General features: G+C 38.5%; 2 protein-coding genes across 3 annotated transcripts; one reads left to right on the top strand and one right to left on the bottom strand.

The window, feature by feature from the left end:
* The first annotated feature begins 420 nt into the window (after positions 1-420).
* On the top strand, positions 421-20999 carry LOC108059190 (sericin-2). Of its 2 annotated transcripts, none has more exons than XM_017144311.3 (4): positions 421-999; positions 19760-20032; positions 20146-20566; positions 20632-20999. In XM_017144311.3, exons 1-4 carry the CDS (start codon positions 982-984, stop codon positions 20658-20660), a joined length of 741 nt encoding a protein of 246 aa, XP_016999800.2. In that variant the 5' UTR covers positions 421-981; the 3' UTR covers positions 20661-20999. The 2 variants fall into 2 exon arrangements, with proteins under 2 accessions (XP_016999800.2, XP_016999801.2); XM_017144312.3 differs by lacking the exon at positions 421-999 and adding an exon at positions 18278-18651.
* Positions 10693-22412, bottom strand: nudC (nuclear distribution C, dynein complex regulator). Its single transcript, XM_017144310.3, has 5 exons — positions 22202-22412; positions 21828-22111; positions 21405-21594; positions 10945-11342; positions 10693-10883 (listed from the first exon to the last, which is right to left on the bottom strand). The coding sequence occupies exons 1-5, from the start codon at positions 22274-22276 to the stop codon at positions 10832-10834; spliced, it is 999 nt and encodes a 332-aa protein (XP_016999799.2). The 5' UTR covers positions 22277-22412; the 3' UTR covers positions 10693-10831.
* Between the last annotated feature and the right edge of the window lie 93 nt (positions 22413-22505).

Genomic DNA, 22505 nt, shown 5'->3' on the forward strand with positions numbered 1-22505 from the left:
GTATAATTTTTTAAATTTTCGAACTTCTATACTTTAATTTGTATCTTAAATGTTCTTTGTCAGATTTCATTTTTTGAATAATACCATTTTTTTGCTCTTCCTTCAGAAGTTCCTTACCCATCTTTAGACCACTTCTGACCCCACTTCCACGCCCTCTTCCCGGGCAGCTTCTTTGGGCCAGCAACTTCGGGCCACTCGAGCAGAAGCCAACTTTTGGCATTAACCACAAAAGTTCAGATCAGCCGAGCAGCGAACAAATTGTAGCCCCCATTTTGAGTCTGTCTTTGTGTCGCTATGCTTTTTACTTGTGTATGTGTGTGTGTGTGTGTGCAGGCCCCCAAAGCAAACAATGTTTAATGTAGTTTTTTTCTTAATACTTGAAGCGTCGGGCGGCCGACGTCGCAGTTAGTCTCAGCACAGCCGCAACGGAGTGTGCACGCGCCTTCAGAGCTAGAGTTAAAATTAAAGTTAACGCTAACGTTAAAGTTAAAGCCAAGCTACATTTACCAACAACCGCCAAAAGCTTCGAATCCAAATCCCAACTAGTTTGCAGTGAATGCGAAAATTAATCTCTTCCAAATTCGATTCAAAGTTGTGGCGGCGAACGGAAAAAGCGACAATCACAGAAAACAAGTTGAAAATTGTCAATTCAAAATTGTTGCGTTTGCGTTGTTCTGCGTTGAAAGTGATCGATAACGAAAATCGAACGATAACGAGTATCGAAATTATCTAGACAATCTGATAATCTGATCGTGAAATCGGTAAACTGAACATTAACAAGTATCGAAGAAAACCAATAAACTGAAATCGAAATAATCGAAAAAACCCAAAGTGACACTGATAACCTTCAAACTAAAAATAAACCCAAAGTAGCCCAAGTGAAGACACCAGAAAACCACGAAAAAAACCCCGAAAAATAAAACCAATTGAATTTCGATAAGATCATCTCTCCCACTCACACTTTCGTTCACCTGGTCAAAAATGGATGCGCCCAAGCAGGTAAATGACAAATTCATCCCACCAAAAAATTTTACTACGCTTGTTGTTATTTTCGTTTGTTGTTGCAACTTTAACAAGTTAACTAGGCTAAGAGACAGCAACAACAACAACAAAATGTGCGTGACAAGTTGGCGGCCTGTCTTTTGTGCCGCCAAAAAGTGCCACGCCCCTTGGCCCATTAATGCAAGGCGGCACACCGCAATGGCTCGAAAACGTGTTTACAATTTGTTTTTCTCTGTATTTGTCTCCTTTTTTATTTCAGTTTGTTTTCATGTTTTATTTTTCCCCCGCCGACCGACTTTGCCAATTGCAAATTTTTCCCAACCCCATCATTCATCATAATTTCGCGACATACTATATATTTTATTTTCTTTAAGTAGTGCATTGATCAATAAGCAAATTGCATTTGTTTTTTCTGGTTTCTTATTTGTCGGGATTTCCTTTTGATATGGCTTAAAAAATATTGATCTGTAAGTGCAGTATTGCCAAATTGCTAAAGTAAGATTGATACCAAAAAAGCTTAACATTTTTTGCGGGATTACCAATATTGCCAAATTCGTGGTATTAGTTTAATTATGTTTTAGATCATTATGGATCTTTTTTACTCATTTATTTTAGCTTAGAATAAAAACTGGAATATGTAGAAAGAAAAGTTTCTTTTAATTATTTCCCAATTAAAAGAATAACTTAAAAAAGTTTAAGATTTTATTTTTTTTAACAATATTAATTGATGTTAATAATAGAAATGGACAATTTTTGCTAGTTAAAATATTTTTGAACAAGGCCATATATTTTTGCATTTTTCGTAGCTTCCACGTTTTACAATTTTTATATAAGTTTTTCAAAATGTAAACATAAAGTAAAATATAATATACGTTCTTTTTAAAAGCAGTTTAAAAGTTTGAAATTTTTTCTCTGACCCAAACGAACTTTTTGTAAAGTTCTCTCATAAAAATATCCACTTGACACCCACTCAAATTAAATTGAAAACCAACCTTAAACTAAGCTCCTTCATTCTGTTCTTTGTAAAGCAGTTTTCCCAATTACTTCTGAGTTAACAATTTAAAACTGTGCCCTGCTAAATTTTATTGCACTTTGTTTAGCCTAAAACGTGCTTAAGAATTAAAACACAGATACGAACCCATACAGGTAGACAAGAAACTGCAAATTGCATTCGGTTATTAAAATTGTTAAAGAGAAGCAATTTTTCGGCGGCTTTCAATGCAAACTTTAATTGCATTCAATTTGGCTTCGCTGGTGTTTGTGTTTGATAACCTTGTGCAGAATTCTCGAACAACAAAAACAAAAAAACGCACAGAAAAAGCCAAAGTAAATGTTAAATGTTGACCAATTTCTGCTCAGCCATGCAATTTTGTTTAATTTCAGAGTTAATAACAAATTCTATCAAAAGGCAATGCGGAGGTTGCTTAGTTGCGCGACGGAAGCTATATAAAATTTACTGCCCGATTTCAATGGACACGTGTCACCAGAGTAGAGCGAAATACTCGACTCAATCAAGTCGATCGCATTCCCAGACAGCTCTCCCTTCACTTTGTCGAATTTGCCACTTCAGATTTGACAATATCATATATACACGACAAAAAGAGCAGCAGCAGCACCCACGTAAAATCCAGCCTTAAGAATGGGGAAGCAACCGAAGCATCCAATTTGGTAGCACATAAAGCACACAAAAAATCTTTATAATTTATTATTGTGTAAGAGATACACAAATAAACATTTTCGAGAGTCTCCTTTTTTGTGCGGGGCTGATCTTTAAATCGGATAATGACTGAAACCAAAGCGGATTTGGAATTTGCCATCCAAATCCGATTCTCTTCTGGCATTTTCACTTTCGAAAAAATGAATTAAGCAGCTGGCAGCTGGAGATTAGTTTATTTTAGGAGCAGCACTATAACATAGGTAGATCAAAGAGGAAGGAAGTAGTTGAAATATGTTGGAATTTTATCAGATCTAAAAACATGCAAAATGGGAGGTCTGAGCTTGATCTTGAGAAGTAGTTGAAGGTACACATATTTAAAAGAAGAGAACTTCATTTGCTTTGTTGATAATATTAAAAAACACTGTTGCTATTTAAAGAATTTTTTTAAAATTTGATATTATCAACTTTAATGATAGTTACAAGATAATAATATAACAATGCTACTTTGTGTTACGCTACTTAACCAATTTATTTTATTAACGTATTTAAATTAAATTGTATAGGCACATTATAAAAGACAATAATTAACCATGAGTATAACCATGAATATAAAATATATTTTATGCACCTATAATTAAAATGTAATTGATGAGAAAAATCAGTTTATTTTAATATTGACAGTAAACGATTTAAAAAATGTTCAAGGTCTACAGTTTTATGAATAACTATTTAGACTTAATGAACTAAACAAGACATATTTTTTGATACTTTAACATTAAATTACTAATAAAAATGTATTTAAGGGGAATGAGTTTTATATCTATGATTTTTAGTACATATTTTTTAAATTCCAATTCTTGTCAACTTGTTTAATCAGCTACCAACCACACGACCTCCAGTGTCACCTGCCACACGCGAAATCCGTTAATTGCCCACCTTCATTATCCCATGCAAATCTGTGGCGCAAGGTGTCCGCTTAAAGAATGAAATCCGGCCAAGAATGTATTCCCCATAGATCGGGGAAATGATGGGTTGACGGGGGAAGAGACCATAGATATGTGCATATTTATGGGGGATCGATTAAAAATGCCTCCACGTGCCATCGATGAGTGGCTTTCAGAGCTCCTTCATTAATGCGCGAAATGTGTTAACTAATTAATAATAGAAATGAAGATTGTTGCTCTTAAGGAAAGGCTAAAACAAAGCCGACAAAATTGAAATTAATTAGAAGTTTATTGTGTTCAGGGGAGATCTCGATTTCGGTTTCTGTTTTTTCTCTTTTTTTTTAAGTCAGACGGGACCAGCCAATTTGGCACCCAAAACATGACTCAAAATTTGTCGGCGAGTTCCCCTTTGATCAGATCCCAGCTCAGTAAATAGGTTTGCGCTTCAACCAGCTGCGATCGTGAGATGATTTGACCTGACCCAGGCCTGGGATCAAATCCGGCTCGATTTATTAACATTAGAATTTCCAATGAGTGCTCCCCATCGCATGCTCATCGCGCCTCGTCAGCTTGTGCAACCCCACACCTCGTATTCCTCCCCCACCACCCCCAATCACCCCCAAGAAATCCGGCAAAGTTCAGAGCATGCAATTCTCAGACTTGACTTCTTGCCACTAAAATAAAAACAGTTTTCGTAAGACGTTTTGGCCATGTGAATGCTGCCGCCGAACAACAGGCAATTTGGCGAGGTGTAACGACGGCGGCTACACTGCGCAATAAAGGGGTTTTAAATGGAGATAAGAAGATTTGCAATTTAAGCTCAAAAAGTACTTGGCTTGAAATAATAAAATTTTTTTTTTTATATTTTTATTTAATGTTTTGCCTCTAAAACTAAAGAATTATGTTTGAATAAAAAAATTGAACTTAACAAGGTTTCAAAATATTAATTTTTAATAAGCTTTAAATATATTCTTAAATAAATTTTCAAACAAATTTCTTTTTTTAAATATATTTTATTTTTTTTAGAATTTTTCTCAGTGCAAAAGCCGCAAAAAAGCGAAGATTAAATTTGTTTTTTTTAGTTGGCCCGCACTTGAGGTTGAGTTATTACACGGGTTTGTGTCTCCATCTCACCTGCTTCCTCCCGCCGCCAGCTTTGCCACCCCCCACCCACTACACCCTAGTTGTTGTTCGTGTCGCTGTCTCTTTATGTGTGTCGCCGCCGTCACACTCACAAGCACACACCACATTCATATGTGTGAGCCTACCTGCCTCCCTCGCTCATTTGTTTGCTTTTCTGTTATGAAACGAAATTGTGTCAAGGTCAAATTTGCATGAACACGCTAAGCAGCACCGATGGGCGCTCGCAGGGGGTGGTGGGTGTTAGCGGGCGGAGAAACCGCCGATCAGCTGTTCTGCGAGAGAGCTTTGCAAATAGTAAATATTTGGCTTTACTTTTTTCGGTTCCAAGTGATCGAAAAGCAGTGATGGGAAAAGCATATTTGAAGAACAATTTACCTTAAATCTATTTGATATATGTATTATATATTTTAAATGTTCCTTGTTTTAATAAATAAACTAAAAAAAATGAGAATTTTAGATTACTTAACTAAATAAATAGTTTTCTCTTATCGCTAAAACCAATCTTCCATCAAGCTGTTAAAGTAAATAGAAAATTACGGTGAAAACAAAATAAATATTTACCACGCCCTGGAATCTAAACAGTGAGGATGTCTGGGGTTAAGTATTCCCCATGTTGACAGCCCCCCTTGAATTTGGACTCTGATCCACCGCCTCTCGGGGCATTTCCCATGTCAACTTTAATGGCAGTTTTTTGTTTGGTTTTTTCACAGCCTTTATTTAACTTTTGTTTTATATTTAACTTGCCAGATGTGTGAATAATTATGCAAGTGCATAATACTACCCTTTTCGGTAGTATGTTAATTGAAGGGGATATGAAAGCTTGTTGATTAATTAGCTAATGAAACTTAAATGATCATAAAAAAACAACGATTCTGTGTAAGAAAAATTTTAAAACAATTCAAAAATATTTATAATTATTATAATTATAATCAAAATACGATTTTATAAATGGAAGGTGTTTTTATAATTTATAAAGTACCTCTTCAATAGAACAAGACTGGCAAAAACAATAAATAAATTCAGAATAAGATTCATTAAATTACTTTTAAATGATCTGGCAAATAAGAAGAGAGCTCGTTTCATACGAAATTATGCAATTAAGTCGCAAGCAACTCAGAAATTACTTATGCAACCTGTCAGCCCGAGTATGCTGGACAAGAACTTCCTCTATTCAAAGTTGAATCGAGTGAAATCATTCTCTAATTGTCCGTTGACTGCATATCTATGCATTAAACCCATTCACGATTGTAATCCCCTCACTAAGATGCATCATCATCATCACTCTGATTGCTCTTCTGCCTTTCACATAACATTCTCGGGTGATGAACACAGCATAAAGAACGGCAATCCATAAAATGTCTAACAAATGATATTGTTGTGTTATTAATAACTTTGATTATATGGCCATATAATCCCCTTCGAATCCCCTTCCGCTCTCCTTTTTGGATGAATGATTGTCGACCACCCACGATGACCACTGGACAAACATTGGTTTTCGGCTTGTTTATAAATTGATTTATAAACACAAAATAAGCTAGTAAGCAGTCGAGTTAAACTGAGTCATGGGAATATTCTGAATGAATTTAGAGGAGTTGGGAATATGTCATTAGTCCAAAAGAGGATGCAGAAAATTAATTTTATTTATTTTGGCTAGCTAACATTTTCACATATGAGCAATAAGCTCTTAAAAATACAAATTTTCCCACTTAATACCCACCGAAAACAATCGACAATAAATTTGTCGTCGCCCGCACTCTAAATACCTTAAAATTAGTCATAATTCAGACAAAAGATAAAGCCGAAAACAAAGCATTAAGATCGAGAAAAAAATACGAAAAATAATTCGCCAAAAATGGCCAATTAATAGATCGCTATCAAAGCGGTGAACGGTGGAACAGCTGCTGTATACCGCTGGCTACTAAAACGATTTGGGCCAACACTCCAGCAGTTGGTGGTTGGCAACAAGAAATACTGAATGAGTAAGAAAATGCTGGAAATAAAATTTGGGAAAATACGCGGATATTTTATTAATTATGCGAAAATTAATGTAAAAACTTCTGCACAGTCATAAGTATTTAATTGTTTATAAGCTAATTATTTGGTATCCCATTGAGATAAACTTAGGGATTATTAACCCATGCCGTATAGCAGTTACTTTAACCAGATACAAACTGGTAGATCTCGTAAATTAGCAACCACCAAAAACCAAGCTAATAGCATCGATAAATCGCTCAGCACCCCGATATGCAAATGCAGCAGCCAGGCAGGCAAACAAATTGTGCGATAACCAAAGCTAATTGGAAATTCCTGCAGGCAATGGGCAGCCAAAAAGTGAAGGCAACTTCAGAGGCAGAAAAAATTAAATAAAATAAAATAGATATGTGTGTATAAGCAGAACAACTGCAGCATGAATCAGGTCCGGGAACGCAGCCGGATATATTTATATATTGACATGCAAAGCTTAGAACCCTTGAACGATCGGCTGACGAAATGGCCAACGTAATGGCCATAAGCCAAAGACATTAATCTCCGCCCGCGAACGCGACTGTCTGCACATCTCAATACCTGCGGCCAAGACATGGCCATGCCCACTGCCAACCGGTGGTTCCAGCACTCGACACTCCATGGTTCATTGGCGTCGGGTGACAAGCCCACCAACGTCAGCTACTTTGTAGAGTTCCAGTCTGGTTCGGGCCTCCAGCACTGCGCACACCCATTGAGGCAGCCACCACAGAGAGGAATTCCCTTCTCCTACATCGAAAAAAGACTTTAACCCTCTCAGGAAAAAGTATGCAAAATCCATACATATATCACTTCTTTAAAAACAAGTTATTGATGGATGATTCAGTTAGGGAAATCCGCTCATTGATTACTAATTAATGCTTTCTGCTTAGCGATAGGTTTTCACTGAACAATGGGGATTTAATTAAACGCACAATTTCCGTTGATTTGTTTTAACGAACCGCATTCTTTACTGCATTTACTTTTTCCCGTGACATTTTAATAAATTTTACAAATAAATGCAATAAGATATTTTTCTTTGTAGATGTAAATAATTCATTTTAAAATGCAATCCTCTTAAAAAAAAATTGAGTCATTGATCTACAATCAATTTAGTTTTATTATTTAGCCATTAAAAAATGTCTTTTTAATTACACAAGGGTTAATAAACTGGTCGATTTACGTCTTTCGAGCTGCGACTGCAGTTTAGGCTTGACCTTCAAAGCACAAAATGCCCATAGCGGCGTTTGGGTTTTTTTGCCTAGCAACGGAAAAAAACTTTCCAGCGGTTCAGAGATTTTGAAGCAAGTTCGTTGCCTAAGTCTTTTGTCTGAACCAGAGTCTAGACGAATTTATGAGGCGTGACCGCCATGACGCTGCCTTTACAATAGAGCCATCAGCCCTGATCCCGCACCCTTTCTCCCCGAAAATCAACTGCTATAGTTAATGGGCGAAACCAGACTCGAAAAGGCTAAAAATAACAAATGTGCCGCAATTACCAGCATAAAAAATAGGTATGGGAACAAAAAATAGACTGGCCCACGCGACCGTCAAGCGGTTGAGAACGCCCCAAAGGAATAATTTGTGCCATAAGTAAGTGTACGTGTGTATTGGCTTGCGTTCGCGTTTGAGATGTGGGAAACACTCGAAATTACCAAAAATTTGCGCCTGTCGAAACAATAATAATAAAAACTCAACAGAACAGAACAGAACAGCAGAAACAACAGTAGACCCAGGCAACCGGCACCCGGATTCATTATTTATGGCTCCCCATTGTTGTTGATTTGCTTTTTTCATACATTTAATGTTTATTGATTTCTCCGCTGGACACCGCAGGCCAGACAAGACGCATTCATCACGTGCGTCATTTAACAGTTCAATTGATTTGAATATGAGTGCTATTTATAGAGCCTGACTGCGGCCTGGAATATTATAATAATGGGTCGCCTAGGGCGTCCGAAACTAAATTTCCCCCTAATCGCACGATTAGTGGCGGTGGATGTGGGTGACTCACATTCTGGATGCAGAAAAGTTTGCAAATTATCTAACCACATTCAGCGGTGGGCTTTCTCTTTCCCCCATGGATTTTTATCAACCGGTTGCCTTCTAATTGGCAGCAGGCAGAAACCGAAGCGGATATATAAACCGAAAGCATTTTGTACTTTCCAATTTATAACAAACAAAATTCCACATTTTAAGTTCAAACCAAAAATCCGGTTCTGATCGGGTGTTCTGTTTTTATACCCTTGTAGAGGGTATTATAATTTCAGTCAGATGTTTGCAACGCAGTGAAGGAGACGTTTCCGACCACATAAAGTATATATATTCTTGATCAGCACCAATAGCCGAGTCTATCTAGCCATGTCCGTCTGTCCGTCTGTCCGTCTGTCCGTCTGTCCGTCTGTCCGTTTCTATGCGAACTAGTCTCTCAGTTTTAAAGCTATCGCGATGAAACTTTCCCGAAGGTCTTCTTTCTATTGCAGGTAGTACATATGTCGGAGCCAGCCGGATCGGACCACTATATCTTAAGGCTCCCAATCAAATATAAGAAAATTCATTGTAACTTTGTAGGAAGTAGGCGTTTTGATTCTTGACTACTTAAAAACAAAATTGAAATAAATCGAAACGCTGAATCTGGAATCCCTGGAACTGCACCGAGTGAGTATTCTTTCATCTACAAGGGTATATAAGCTTCGGCTGGCCGAAGGTAGCTTCCTTTCTTGTTTAATGTTTGTTCTTGACCGTTTTCGCCCTCTCGCCAAACAATTTGTTACAATTTATTTTTGGCCATTAGCGGACACTCGACCCCCACGAATGCGAATTTTGGCAAACTTTTTGCGCAATTTGTATTGTTCCCACTGACAGTAATTTATGATATTAATTGGTAATTAATTAAGTGAGGCATACGATCGCATGACACAGTGCCACCCACATGGACGATGATTAGTGGGGATTACGCGCACAACTATCCCAAAGCCATCTCCTTTGGCCTCCACCCCATTGCGATGGGGTTTCATTCCATTCATTAATTAGGGTCCACTGCCATTGTTCGACTGCTTCTTTTTCTACGGTTTGTTAAACACGGTTCGAAAAACGTTTTATCTAATTAATGACCTACGAGAATTAACAACTAAACGGGGCGTATCAAATGTCTCTACTTCCCCCTAGGTTTTTAAGAGATAGAGATGATCGGTTGGGCAACTTTAAGAATTGGATTTACAATATATTTTTGTTCTACTAATTTAATATAATCATTAAACTATTTTCATTGTATTAATCTTTTTAACAGATCCTGATTTACATTAATTTAATATTTTAAAATACCCCTTATTTATTTCATAATCTTTCTGCGTGTCACGCTTTCATCTCGAACATAAAAATCACGGCGCGTGGCAAATAAAATACGCAAAACAGAAACTTTAAAGGCAAAACAACAAATTAGTTGCCAAATTAGTCGTAGCCATTAAAAAATTGCTTAGCACTTTACAAATTATACAAAAGCTAAATCTTAACATATCAACATATAAACTATTTATCAAGACAGACGCACTAAATTTATGATCGGCTTAGGAAACGAGTTCAAAATTTATCAGATCATTGACCCAGAGAACTACTGAGAAATTCTGATCTGGATTTGGGTGTGGACCCCCAGAACCGTTCAAGATAAGTAAAGAAATTCCTCCGATCCAGTTCCACGATTATGTTCAGGTCCAATAAATAAATTCAATTTAAATTAATTTTAAAAGGTAGCCATAAAATACGAGAAATTACCCCGATCATTTGCAGAAGATCAAGCTGGTTTTATCCAGCCATTGCCTCCATTTCATCCTCTTGGTCGAATGATCGTTTTTTTCGCTTTGCTGTTTGGCTTTCACTAACTAATTGGTATTAACATATTGAAATATTTTAAAATGCTGGGTTTTTTTTTTGTTTTAGATGTTGTACGTTATACAAATTATTTTTATTTTGCTTGCATTAGTTTATTGTGTGGTTGGAAAGATGAAGAAGAGTTCACATTTCAAATGCGAAAGATTGAGAAGAGTGCGAAAGCGAAAGTTATACAGAGTAAGCTGAGAATGTTGAACTAGTTGAACTTGCACTTGGAGAAGTCCATCTCCGGATGCTGTTGCTTGAATCTGTAGTGGAAAAAGTAATACATAAGTAATGATATAATGGAAAGCGATCTCGAATACTTACTTCTCGAGTAAGTCCTGCTTCTTGCGATCGTCACTGGTGGGCAGGCCCATCTCCTTCTGCCGCTGATCGAACATCATCTTCTCCACCATGCTGCGCGTCTCGCCATCCAGATCAGAAAGCTTGGACGACTCTGGATTGATCTTGCGTGTCGATATCTCAGGATCGGTTGTGACCAGGCGGCTCCACCAGTTCATCTTGTTGATCTTATCCAGGGTGATCATCACGGTTTTGCTGTCTTGCAAGACCCACACGGACTCCTCCTGCTTCACCTCAGCGCACAGCTCGCCGTCGATGATGGGCTCTTGACCTTTGATGCCCACCTTCAGCGTCTTCTTTCCAATACTGACCACCAGATCACGGGCACGTAGAGCGAATGACACGTTGAAGGGAATCTTAAGCTGCAGAGATAAAAAATTGGATGTTTTAAAATAAGTTGGGATTGATATTGCAAATATATGAACGCAATTTGCGAGATATATTTTAAGTTTGTGATGATCCTAACTTTTAAAATTAAAAGTTTTCCGTTTAGTAATATTTTTTTTATATTTCCTAAGCTGCAGCTTTACATTTTTTTATTAATTTCCAGTCATCTAACCCTTGATTTTCTTTTGTGTAATGCAAAAGCCATTCCGTTAATGACAAGCAAACTAGAGTAGAGTGGATTGGATTATTCAGGGGTTCTTCATGTAATCAAGCTTTGAGTGGCAGGTCTTGTGATTAATGATCGGATGTGTGTGTACATCTACGGAGATTCTTTAGCCAGACTTTGCTTTGGTCATTGCACAACCTTGGCGAGCTAATAACGATCTCTATAAATAACCCACTGCAGGGGCACGTCTCTGCAGCCAGCAATCCAACCATCCAACGATCATACAGCTGCCAGATCTCTGCCCTTCACCAGATCAACGGATCGAGTCTTCCTTTGTTCAAGGACTTAATGTAGAACGGGAATTTAGTTCAGCTGCCAGTTCAAGGACGTACAGCGGTTCTTCAGGTCCGGTTAAGGGAGTTAGCATCGAATCTGCAGCCTCGCAGCGAGGAGCACTCAAGAATGTCGCTCAACAGGTTGCAAAAGATACACGCAAAAATTTACTGACCATTTTAAAGATCGATTCGTTTATCGGTGTAAAAAGTGTAATTATGATACTTGATTAAATGTTTTTTTTTTTAATTTATAAAATTTAAATTCAGTTTTTTATGATTTGATTAAAGTTGAAATAATATAAATTCCTAAAATATTTATAAAAAGTTCAAAATTGAACTTATATTTCAAGATAATTATTTATAAACTTATATAGAACTCCAATAAATTATATATTTATTGCTTTAAATATTGCCTTCCAAGTTATCTCACATTTCTTTCCGTGTAAAGAAGTGAAGCAACCTGCCGATGGATTTATGTGGCTGCTTGGCCAAGTTCACAGCAATTACACTGGCGTCTAGAATTATGTGCCACGGCTGGCCATTAATTATAAATCGCACGGATACATGCATACATTAACACCTTTCCCATTAGCTCGCAGCATAATTAAGGCCCAGAGTTATTAGACAACTGGCTGTGCAATCAATTAGCGAATCGCATGTGGCAGAGACAATGAGGGGTAAGGTAAGCCTTTAATTTAAATCTCACGACGCCGCATCCAACTGAACCAAGGACGCTTTCGTTCGGCTCACGATAGTCTGTAGACTATCATCTAGTGGGGGGCATTCGTGTGGGCAGTCACCCAAGGTAGAAGCACTTGGAGTTCTTCTGCTCGGAGCACGCGGCTCGTGTCAACAGAAGCGCACAGATCGCAGTTCATGTGGGTGGCAGCTTCATCAGCAGCGATCGGCGTTTACAAAAAAAATGTGTCAAAAGCTGAAACTGAAGCGGATGTCAATTGAAAGAAGCATTGAATCGTACGCGGATGTAAGGCAGCTACAAAAATAGCCTCAGAGAGTCGTAAAAAATATCCAAAGACGTGGGCAATACGTCAAGTTACAAGCTTGGCAACAGAAAACCTATAAAAAAATTCAGTGCAGTAATTTAGCTGAAGAAATATGAAAAGAATTCTTGCAAAGGTCCAATTATTGTGCAGAAAAAATATGACGTTCTGATTTTTTTTGCCTTTCACATACATTTCAAAACGATGTAGGGACCAACAAAAAATAGAATGGTTGTACATTCTGTTTAGAATTTATAAAAAGGGCTGCTGAAATCAGATGAAAGGAATTTATTACATTCTAATAAATTCCCAAATGTGAATGCTTGACTTTGTTTTTGAAACCAGAATTTGTGTAAAATTAATTAAGTAAATGTAGGCTTTCTCAAGGGACCCGCAGAGACTTCTTCAAAGCAAAACCCATTCTGCATTGCTGAAGGTTATGCAAATAGCAACTCAAAGAACACTATGCTCGAAACTAGGAAATTTACACAAATCACCAGTCGGCAGACTAGCAGACACCTACGGCCATTAAATCACCTGAACAGGTGAACAGATGGATGGATACCCATGCAAATGCCGAGGCTGGTGGAAAAACAATAGACTCTGGGCAAAATATGAGGTATGAAAATGAAGCTGTGCCGCCAAAAAGGTAAACACAAAGCTCAAGAGTCACCGCCAGTCAAAGTCAGAGTTCGCTTTTGAGTTCAGACAAGCGTAAAAGGTGTCGTGAATGAATTAATGAATAATAACAAATATTGATGACTGCGATGAAGGCAGAAATAAAATGGGAAAAGGAAAAAATAAGCACGAGACTTGGCACACTTATCCGAGTGAGAGCGGAATCGCAGACGAATCGTCTGACAGTGGGCGATTTTATGCAAATCGATCGGATCGGGCCAATCCTAATGTTAATGTTAATGCCTCTTAAGGCCTGGCTGCACGTTAAATCGACAACCAGTTAATCGATCATTCAAATCGCCAGAGTTTTGCACCAATTCGCCCGCTTCTCTCTCTGTAAAGTGAAAGACATCTTTGTCTGCTGCCGTTTTAAACTGCTATTTGTTGCTATTCCGCCGCTGATTAATTCTATAAAACTTGAACAGCATTTCATTTTCTTTAAATATCTAGCCGCGAATAATTTATGCTAAAAGATGCGATCCGGTGCCAGGCACCACCAAAAAAATTAAATAGGAAAAAAAGAACGGTCGCAACAACAAAAGTGGCGTAGAAACAACAAACCAACCATTTAAACAAAACAAAAATCGGTAAAAAACTAGCTTTGCTGATGGAGTCGAGTGCTCAGAAGTGTGTATCTGCCGAGTGTTTTGTATTCGATAATGTTATCACACAAAACAGCTGAGTCGTCCGAGGAACTTGGTACAGTGATAAAGTGATAATCAAAAATTCAGGTTTAGAAAAAAATTCTAAAACCCTTTTCAATTGGTAAAATGCCAATAAATTGTAGTAAAATAGAAAAACATAAATTTGTAATTAACTATTTCTAAATTAACCTTTATCCCAAGTGTTTATCTTTACGAGGGCCCACTGCCAGCTCATTAAAAGCGGCTTAAACTTGACTTATTTGTGGCCAGAAGTGGAGTGGACCCCTAAACATCTCAAAACAGAGGGAGATGGCATCAAAATCGAGCGTGGCAAATTCTTTTTTATTCCTTTCCATTTAGAATTGTTTTGCGTTTAAATCTGAAACTAGTTCCTATTGGGAACGCCGCTCCACTCCACTCTACTCCAATCCAATCCCCCCAAAAACTCGGCGTACAATGAGCTCTCGAGTGGGTACAATAGAATCCGTATTGACATTTGCATGGTAAATGAGATTTGAGAGATCGATCTGGTAGCCATTTGTTGTGCGCCATAAGCGGATTACAAAACAAATGATACTGAAAACTCTATCCGGTTAACCTAGTCAATTTCGGGGGATATCCCATTATAATGAACTCTATAAGACTTCAATTTTGGTGAGAAACGAGATCTTTTTGATATAGCTCAGAACAGAAACTGTCATCTTGAATGGTTTTTCCATAAATTAAAAAAAAACTGAAGAAAAAATGTTAAGAAGCTTCGAGAACAGTAGTATAATGAAAATGAGACTTAGCGTAGATATTCGATAGCTTTAAAAATGTAAGCCTGTTTTTAATATCTAGCTAATTTGGGAAGTTTAGGATTTACATTTAGTTTGCTTTTCCCTACATCCTACAAGTTGATTTATCTTCTATCGTTTTGTAAAATATTTGCATATTTTTTATACACAAGATCAGATAATTTATTTTCATGCCATGTTAATAAATTACCTAAATCAAAGTTAAATTAGTAAAACTTCTAGGAAAACTAATATAAGATCTAAGAATACATAAAATAAATCAAGTGAAAAGTATTCTATGTATTTTGACCTGATCTCAATATTAAATTCTTCACCAGGAAACCGAAAACGGATCTTAAAAGCGGTTAATTTACTCAAAGGCTTTGTCAGGTGGAATTCTTTGTTCGCACTTTGTTTGGGTTTGAACCCCACCAAAGTTGACTTTAGCGTGATTTATAGGAGAAACCCATTAAGAGGTTTTATAAGCTAAACAGGTGTGAAACGGACAAATAAAAGATCAGTTTCGTTTATACAACCCGCAATTAGAAGCTGGCGAAATCGGCAATATAAACTCAATTGTATATAGAACCGATACGTAATGCTCTTACGTGATGAGGTGTCTATAAGACATTTATTTAGTATTTCCGCCTGCTTGCTGGCGAGTGAGTCAAGTTTTTAAGAATTTCGCATGGAATTCGGCATTAACTTAAGATTCTGTTTATTAAATATACCCCCTGGAGGCAGAATACTCAAAACGTTTTCTATACGAAAATTAAGCTTTAATAGCGACAATCAGAGAAATATTGGCCGCGGGCCACACACAAATAAGCGTGGCAAACGTCAACGGATCTATCCATATAGCTCGAAGGGATTTCCCCGTTTACCACGACAAAATTATCGATTCTCACAGATATTGGTTTTTTTGTTAATCCCAATTGTTGTCACCCAAAATGGAACAGAAATCGCTGGGCACATAAGATCCGTCCGTTTGTCATCGGCGTCACTGGAAACTATTTTGCATTCTTAATTGTATGCATGAAAAGTAAAAAAAAAAGATCGTCGTTTGTTTGTCTTCGGTTTTATATGGTGTTTCGCGATGAGGTGAGGTGAATGTTGTTGATTCTATTGGGGGAATGTCTCGGAATAGTTCGGATGGCGATCTATAGCAAGTGTTGGGCTCCCATTCGCCGTCATCCCATCTCTTTAAGTGGCGACGTTCCTCAATCTTCGCCTTTTCAAGTGATCTCTTTCAAGTGATTCTCTTTCGATTTATATATATTTTTTTGTTGCTAATGCGATTCGCGTTCGGCGGAGTCCATTGCCACTGCTCTGGTAACTGGCCGTGTCAGGTAATCTTTGTCAACTCTCCGCTGATTAAATCGACCGGACTCGGCCAGCACTTCACCCATACCAGCGAGATGGCAGCGAGAATAGCCCATAAAAAACTGTTGGAACTGGCGGCAGGCCACTCACTTGTCTCACTTAAAAGGTGATAACAAGATGCTCGACAGCAAACGAAGCAACAAAAGTTATGGCCGAAAAAAATTAGAAACATTTGTTGCCTTTTGCTACCGAGAATGACAGATGGAACTCTCCGAATTAACCGAAAGCAAACAAATTTGTAATAGAAATGTTGGCGATCTTTGGGAATTTATTGTTTGCCCAACCAATTCCCACAGGGCGTTATAAGTCTAATGGTATAATAATATGAGATCTGTGTTAGATTAGGCAAACAACTATGCGAAGCCAATAACAATCGTTTTGGGGATTTTTGGCAAATTGTTTAACAAATTCCGCCAAGAGAAACGCAAACATTTTATGGGGTTATTCAGAACTATAATTTATTGGTGGAAATCTCAAAGAAGTTATTTTCTGATGACTCATTGAATCGACGTCAGAAAAGCCTTCGAATCTTCTTTATTTTTCAAGATAGTAAACATGTTTACCGTATTGTAAATCTAAAACCACTGTAAAAGAAAACTTGATTGGGAGCTAGCTGAAAACTTGTACATCCCCACCTAAGATCATGTTTCAAATTTCACATTTATTAATCGATTCAATATTTTAGCATTTTTGATCGCGTTGATATAAAGCTTTTGTGTGGATCATTGACGTTAAATGCTTTCTCAGAATCCGAAATTAACCAAAAATAGACTTGCTTATTTCTACTTTAGGACATTTAAATAATGGCCATATTATTTATAAGACCATAAACCGCTGATTTAATAATGGAACACGTATTAATCAAACATTAATGGGCTCTGGGAACGATGCTACAGCAAATGGGCGGAGCCGCCTGTAAGGTGGTCAAGGTTTGCCCTTAATTAAGTTAACATTAAATTAGAATTAGGTTTTCCCCGCAATCAAACTTCAATTTCTGGGCCGCCGAAACGGATCTAGAAAACGCCCACACGCCAAAAACGATCAAGGGCCCTTCACTGAAGATCTAAAGAATCAGAAATACCCAGCACAAAAAAAAAACAAATTGCAGCTTAATGAGCAAAAGGGCGGGAGGCTAAAAAAAGAATAGTCAAAAGAAAGTAGGCAAATCACTTGATGAGCTGATCAAGTCAAGGCGAGCAGTCCAAACATCAAAGCCGGCAACAAAGCCATCAAACATCATCGAAACCAAAGAATGGAGAGAAGAAGTTGCCGATCGTTAAGCTATAAATATGCCCACAGTGGGTGCTGTGTAACAAGAATTGAAACCTTATAATAGACAAAAAATTAAATTTATATAACTTTTAATTTTTCTACAAAATGTTTACAAACCATTTATTATATTAAAGCAACATATTTAACAACAACTTATATATTTTAATACAAATTTAAAAAAATGTTTTTGGCTAAAATAGTTTAAATTATTATTAAAAAGATTGTTTCTAATAAATTGCTAATTATGGAGGGGAACATGTCAAAAACTTTAAATTGTCGAACATCTGATTTTATTAAAATTCGATTGAATTGAAACGCTAACCATATTTTAAAGACAATGATCCAAAATCTACTCAAATGAACATCACTTTTAAAAACAGCAAACAAATTAAGAAAATGTTTCAAGCTTTCCTCAATTTACGAGCGACTACTGTGCTCGGGGCAAACAAATGAGAACCGTCGAAATGTTATGACATGCAAAATCCGGCAAGAAAGCCAGCAACAACAAACACTTACACTCGAAAAGGTTTGCGCATCGCGCAGCTCACGTCGACAGAGGCAGCGACAGCGACGCCGCGCCTCTGCCCAGGTGGGCAGAACTCAGGTGAGCAGAGATCTTACCTGTGAGCCCGACTTAGCCGCTAAGCTCGCTTCAGTTCGATTCTTGAGGCCGTTTAGATCGGTTCTGTTTGGCGACACGCGCACTGAAGAATTCTTCGCTACGAGAAGAAGACGTGAGGAGAAGAAGGAGAATAGCGCCATTTGAGAAGCAAGGAGAATTGCGAAAAAGAATCGAATCGGTTTCCCCAAACAGCAGCCTGATACGCTGAGTGTTTCGCGAGCCGCATTTAAATAAATTATACACGTCGTAAAACCCTAATTAAAGAGACTGACAACCGGAGCGAGACTCTGCTTAAAAATACTCCAGATTGTGATACTAATTACCTTAAATTGTGTGTGTGATAAATTGCTGTAATAATCAAACAAATCCCGAGAACAAAACAAACAGAAAATTACAAATCAAGAAATGTAAGTAAAGTAACGACGCCAGGCGACACATTAAGTAAGCCAAAAATAACGCTGTGTGAAGAAAAAACGAATCGAAAACTGGCCAATCAAGTTGAATCAATAATGAGTGATAAGACTTCCGCATGCCTAAATAATATTTACAATAAATAAAACGCAAGAAGCAGCACGAACAAATTTATTAACTTCTGTGCTGTGTAAAACAAACGCACAAAGCACACAAAAAATCTCGGACAACCCAGGCAAACAAAAGACTGAAGGCACGAACTCGAATTGCAGCTTTTGTGCTAAGGAAAAATTTAATAGAATTCTTATATGTTTTTTTTATTGGGAGGACAATTGATTGCCACAATTACGTCAAAGCCAAACAATCGGCGAAGCCATTTAAAGAGAAAGGCCGGAGATATAAAAGCTTGCCCAAAAAGCAAAAAAAAAAAAAAACAAAAACTGTCGACTAGCCGAATTTATAATAAATACAAATCAGGCTTTTAGCCAACCAAGACCAGAGACCATAAATATCAAACAAGTTGCCAGCCAATGCAAAACAAAGACAAGCCGAAAGACAACTCGAAAGTTCAGGTTTTGTATATTGGATTTGGATTTCTTCTGACGCTAGCACCATCGAGCGACAGGAACAGGGGATCAGAGAACAGGGGCAGGGGGCTAGGAAAGACATAAAAATGTGTAGCGCAGATATTGTGGAGCAGAGCGGATGTGCCAGATCGTGGCACGATCACGAGCTTAGGTTTAGGTGCAAAAACATACTCTTTTTCCTATTGGGTAGATCAGCATTCTTGACCTCACCAATTACAAAATAAATTCTATATACACAGGATGTACTAAAATTATTACATTTCCTAATGTGCACTATTCTTCATAGAGTTTACTCAAACTGATATAATTATAAAAATAACTAAGGCAATTATATGTATATTTTGGGAATAAAATATTCAGAAACCCTAAAAAAGTTTATATAATGGCACTTAAGATGGTATGGGAAAAAGTCCAGATTTTAAACCCTAACGTCTTTAACTTATCCCAAAAGTAGCTTATAAAATTGATAACATGATATGATTTCTGATTTCTAATGTACTATATCCACTCCTTTCAGATGCAGGACTATTGGCACATTCCACGCGCCTCGCTGGCCTCCTCCTCGAGCTCGGCCATCAGTTCGGCCAGCTCCTCAAAGTCCTCGAACAAATCGCACTCGAATCCGCCCACCCTCAACCAGCGCAGTTCGCCCAGCAACAGTAGCCATATGAATAACAACAATAATACAAGTGCTGCTGTTACGGCGGCGGCGGCGGCTGCGGTTCTGGCGGCCGCCAAGCGGGGATCGAGGAGTTCGCAGGGCTCCAGCGACAGCAACAACAGCACACGGGTGAGTAAGCCGAGCCCACGCTGGCTCCGGTTCTGGAGAACCATAACCAAACCGAACCGAAAAACGAACAGTGACTCAACAAACATTCTCCTCTTTTCATTCGAATCGTACAGAGCGCTGCTTCCGGCTCACTGCTGCTAACGGCAGCGAATCTGGAACGCTTCGCGGAGATCCACAAGAAGCAGGAGCGCCACAACAAGATGCTGATGCCGCCCAGCAATCCCTCGGCGTCCAACTACAATGCCAACCTGACGCTGGCAACGAGCGGCAACAGGGATGCGGTAATCGCCATCGAGGGCCAGCAGCAGCCGGCGACCGAGGTGGATCCCAATTTGCAGTATGTGAAAACCAAAGACCTGGACACCGTGTCCATCGCTAGCTCCATGCACTTTACGATGGTCAACGGAGAGGGCGGTCCGCCCAAGAAACCGAAGCGCGGCCTCTGCGATCGGGGACGCCAGGTCACCGTGTTGATAGTGAGCATGAGCACCATCTTTATGCTGCTCATCATGGGCATGGTCTATGCGCTGGAGAGTGAGTTCTTTGAAATGACCAGCGAATCGAATGCGATTTTAATGATTATTTCCTTTCTTTTACAGTGCGCGCCCGCGACATGCCCAAGAGCTAGGATCGAATACCTCTGCCTAGCCAATTAGTTTATTATTTATTGTATTGTCTTTGTCCCCCCATTATTATTATTATTATTATTATTAATATTGTTATCGTGTCGTCTTGGCGCTAGTTGTGTAAGCTATTTATTTAACGATTGTTTGGATGGAGAGTCGAGTCAGTCGAAGCTGGGAAATTTCATTAGTATTAAGCGCGCTATGCTATGGAGACAGAGAAACATACAAGGAACTAGATCTGGAGCGGATCGGATCGGATAATGCTGTACTTTCTGGTTAGCAATTAAGTTATTTATCCCTGTGATATGTTTAATAAAGTGAATTTTATAATTGTACACAAAGGGTTGGTGAATCACACCTGTCGGAAGGTCAATGGCCTGGTCTTTCGGGGTTTTTCAGCTATGACCGCAGCCTAGCAACCGGCAATGTTGGTTTTTTAGCAAGAAAAACCAAGTTATTTGGCGGGGGTTTAAGACAAATATTTTAAGAAGTGTTTTTTCTGTATTAGATTACTAGAAAATTACACAAGAAAGCTTCTAAATTACAAAATTTTTAATTAAAAAATGCTAATTCTTTCTTAAAAATTAAAAAAAATGTTCAGATATCTTTTGCGATATTTTGATAAATTTCTCCTACCAAAATAAAATGTATAACTAGCATGGCTAGCTACTTTATAGCCATGACAACACCTTACTGGGTCAGCCTGGGAGAAAAAGTGGATGGGGGCCACCCCTAAGCGGACTTACCTCCACCTCCTGCAGAGTTTGTGTCCAGGCGTACTTGTCCAAGGTGCAACCATTGCCCGAATTGGGTATCAGCTTGCCCAGCTCGCCCTTTTCGGTCTCATCGTCGACTTTTTCGATGGGTTTGGAGATGTCATCGCGATTTGGGGCAGCCGGCTCTCCGCCAGCGCCATCCAGCAGCTGCTGACGTTTTCTGGAAAAGATTTAGGAATATCAGTAGATGTAAAAAGGGTTATATATCACTAAAGATCAAAAGTGTTTCGGAAATTGTGAGTTTATGGAATATAAATATGGAGTATTAAGTAAATACAGTTCCAGAATTAAATCGGTTTTAAATGTAGGTGGATTACTGTAGGTTCTATCACAATTTTGGACAAGTAGCCACGCAGATACTTTAGTAAACGATCTCTTAACGATCCAACATACTTGACCTCCTCCTCCTTGATGATGGCCGCTGCCTCCTCATCGGTGATATCACATATTTTGTTGTCGTCGATCTCCTTCTTGCGGGCCTCTCTTTCGGCCCGCTTCTTTTCGTCCTTCAGCCGCTGGGCGGCCTCGCGAGTCTTTAGCTTTTCATTGTGGGCGCTGATCGCCAATTTGGACTCCTTGGTGAAGACATCCAGCAGGAGTTTCTCCCACTCTGCCTGTTTGGCTCCAGTGAAGAAGTCGGTCTTGCGGCGCAGAAAACTGGCCAAAGTGCCCAGAAACTACATATATGAATGAGATATTCAAAAATAAACCATGATTAAACAAAAGCGATACAAAGAAGTCGAGGTCTTTGTTATTGTTTTCCTTACCTCGGGCACGCCGCCCCGATGTTTTTCGGCCACGGCCAGCAGAATATTGTCGAACTGTCCTTCTTCGCCAGACATTGTAGTTTATTTATATTTAGTTTATAGAGAGTAAGCGCACTGGTTGGTGGCAGGTAAAATAAGTTTGTTTTCTGGACGCTTCGATTGAATTTATCTGAAGTTTTGCTGTCAACCGGCACATGTATCAAACAGTATTACCTTTTGTCGAAATACTAAAAAATACTAGCTTGCTGAAGATAAAATACCGAGCCATCGCAGCCAGCTTAGGGGATGCGGCGTAGGGTTTGTC

The sequence above is a fragment of the Drosophila takahashii genome, chromosome 3L (genome assembly GCF_030179915.1).
Source record: "Drosophila takahashii strain IR98-3 E-12201 chromosome 3L, DtakHiC1v2, whole genome shotgun sequence".
Classification (NCBI taxonomy): domain Eukaryota; kingdom Metazoa; phylum Arthropoda; class Insecta; order Diptera; family Drosophilidae; genus Drosophila; species Drosophila takahashii.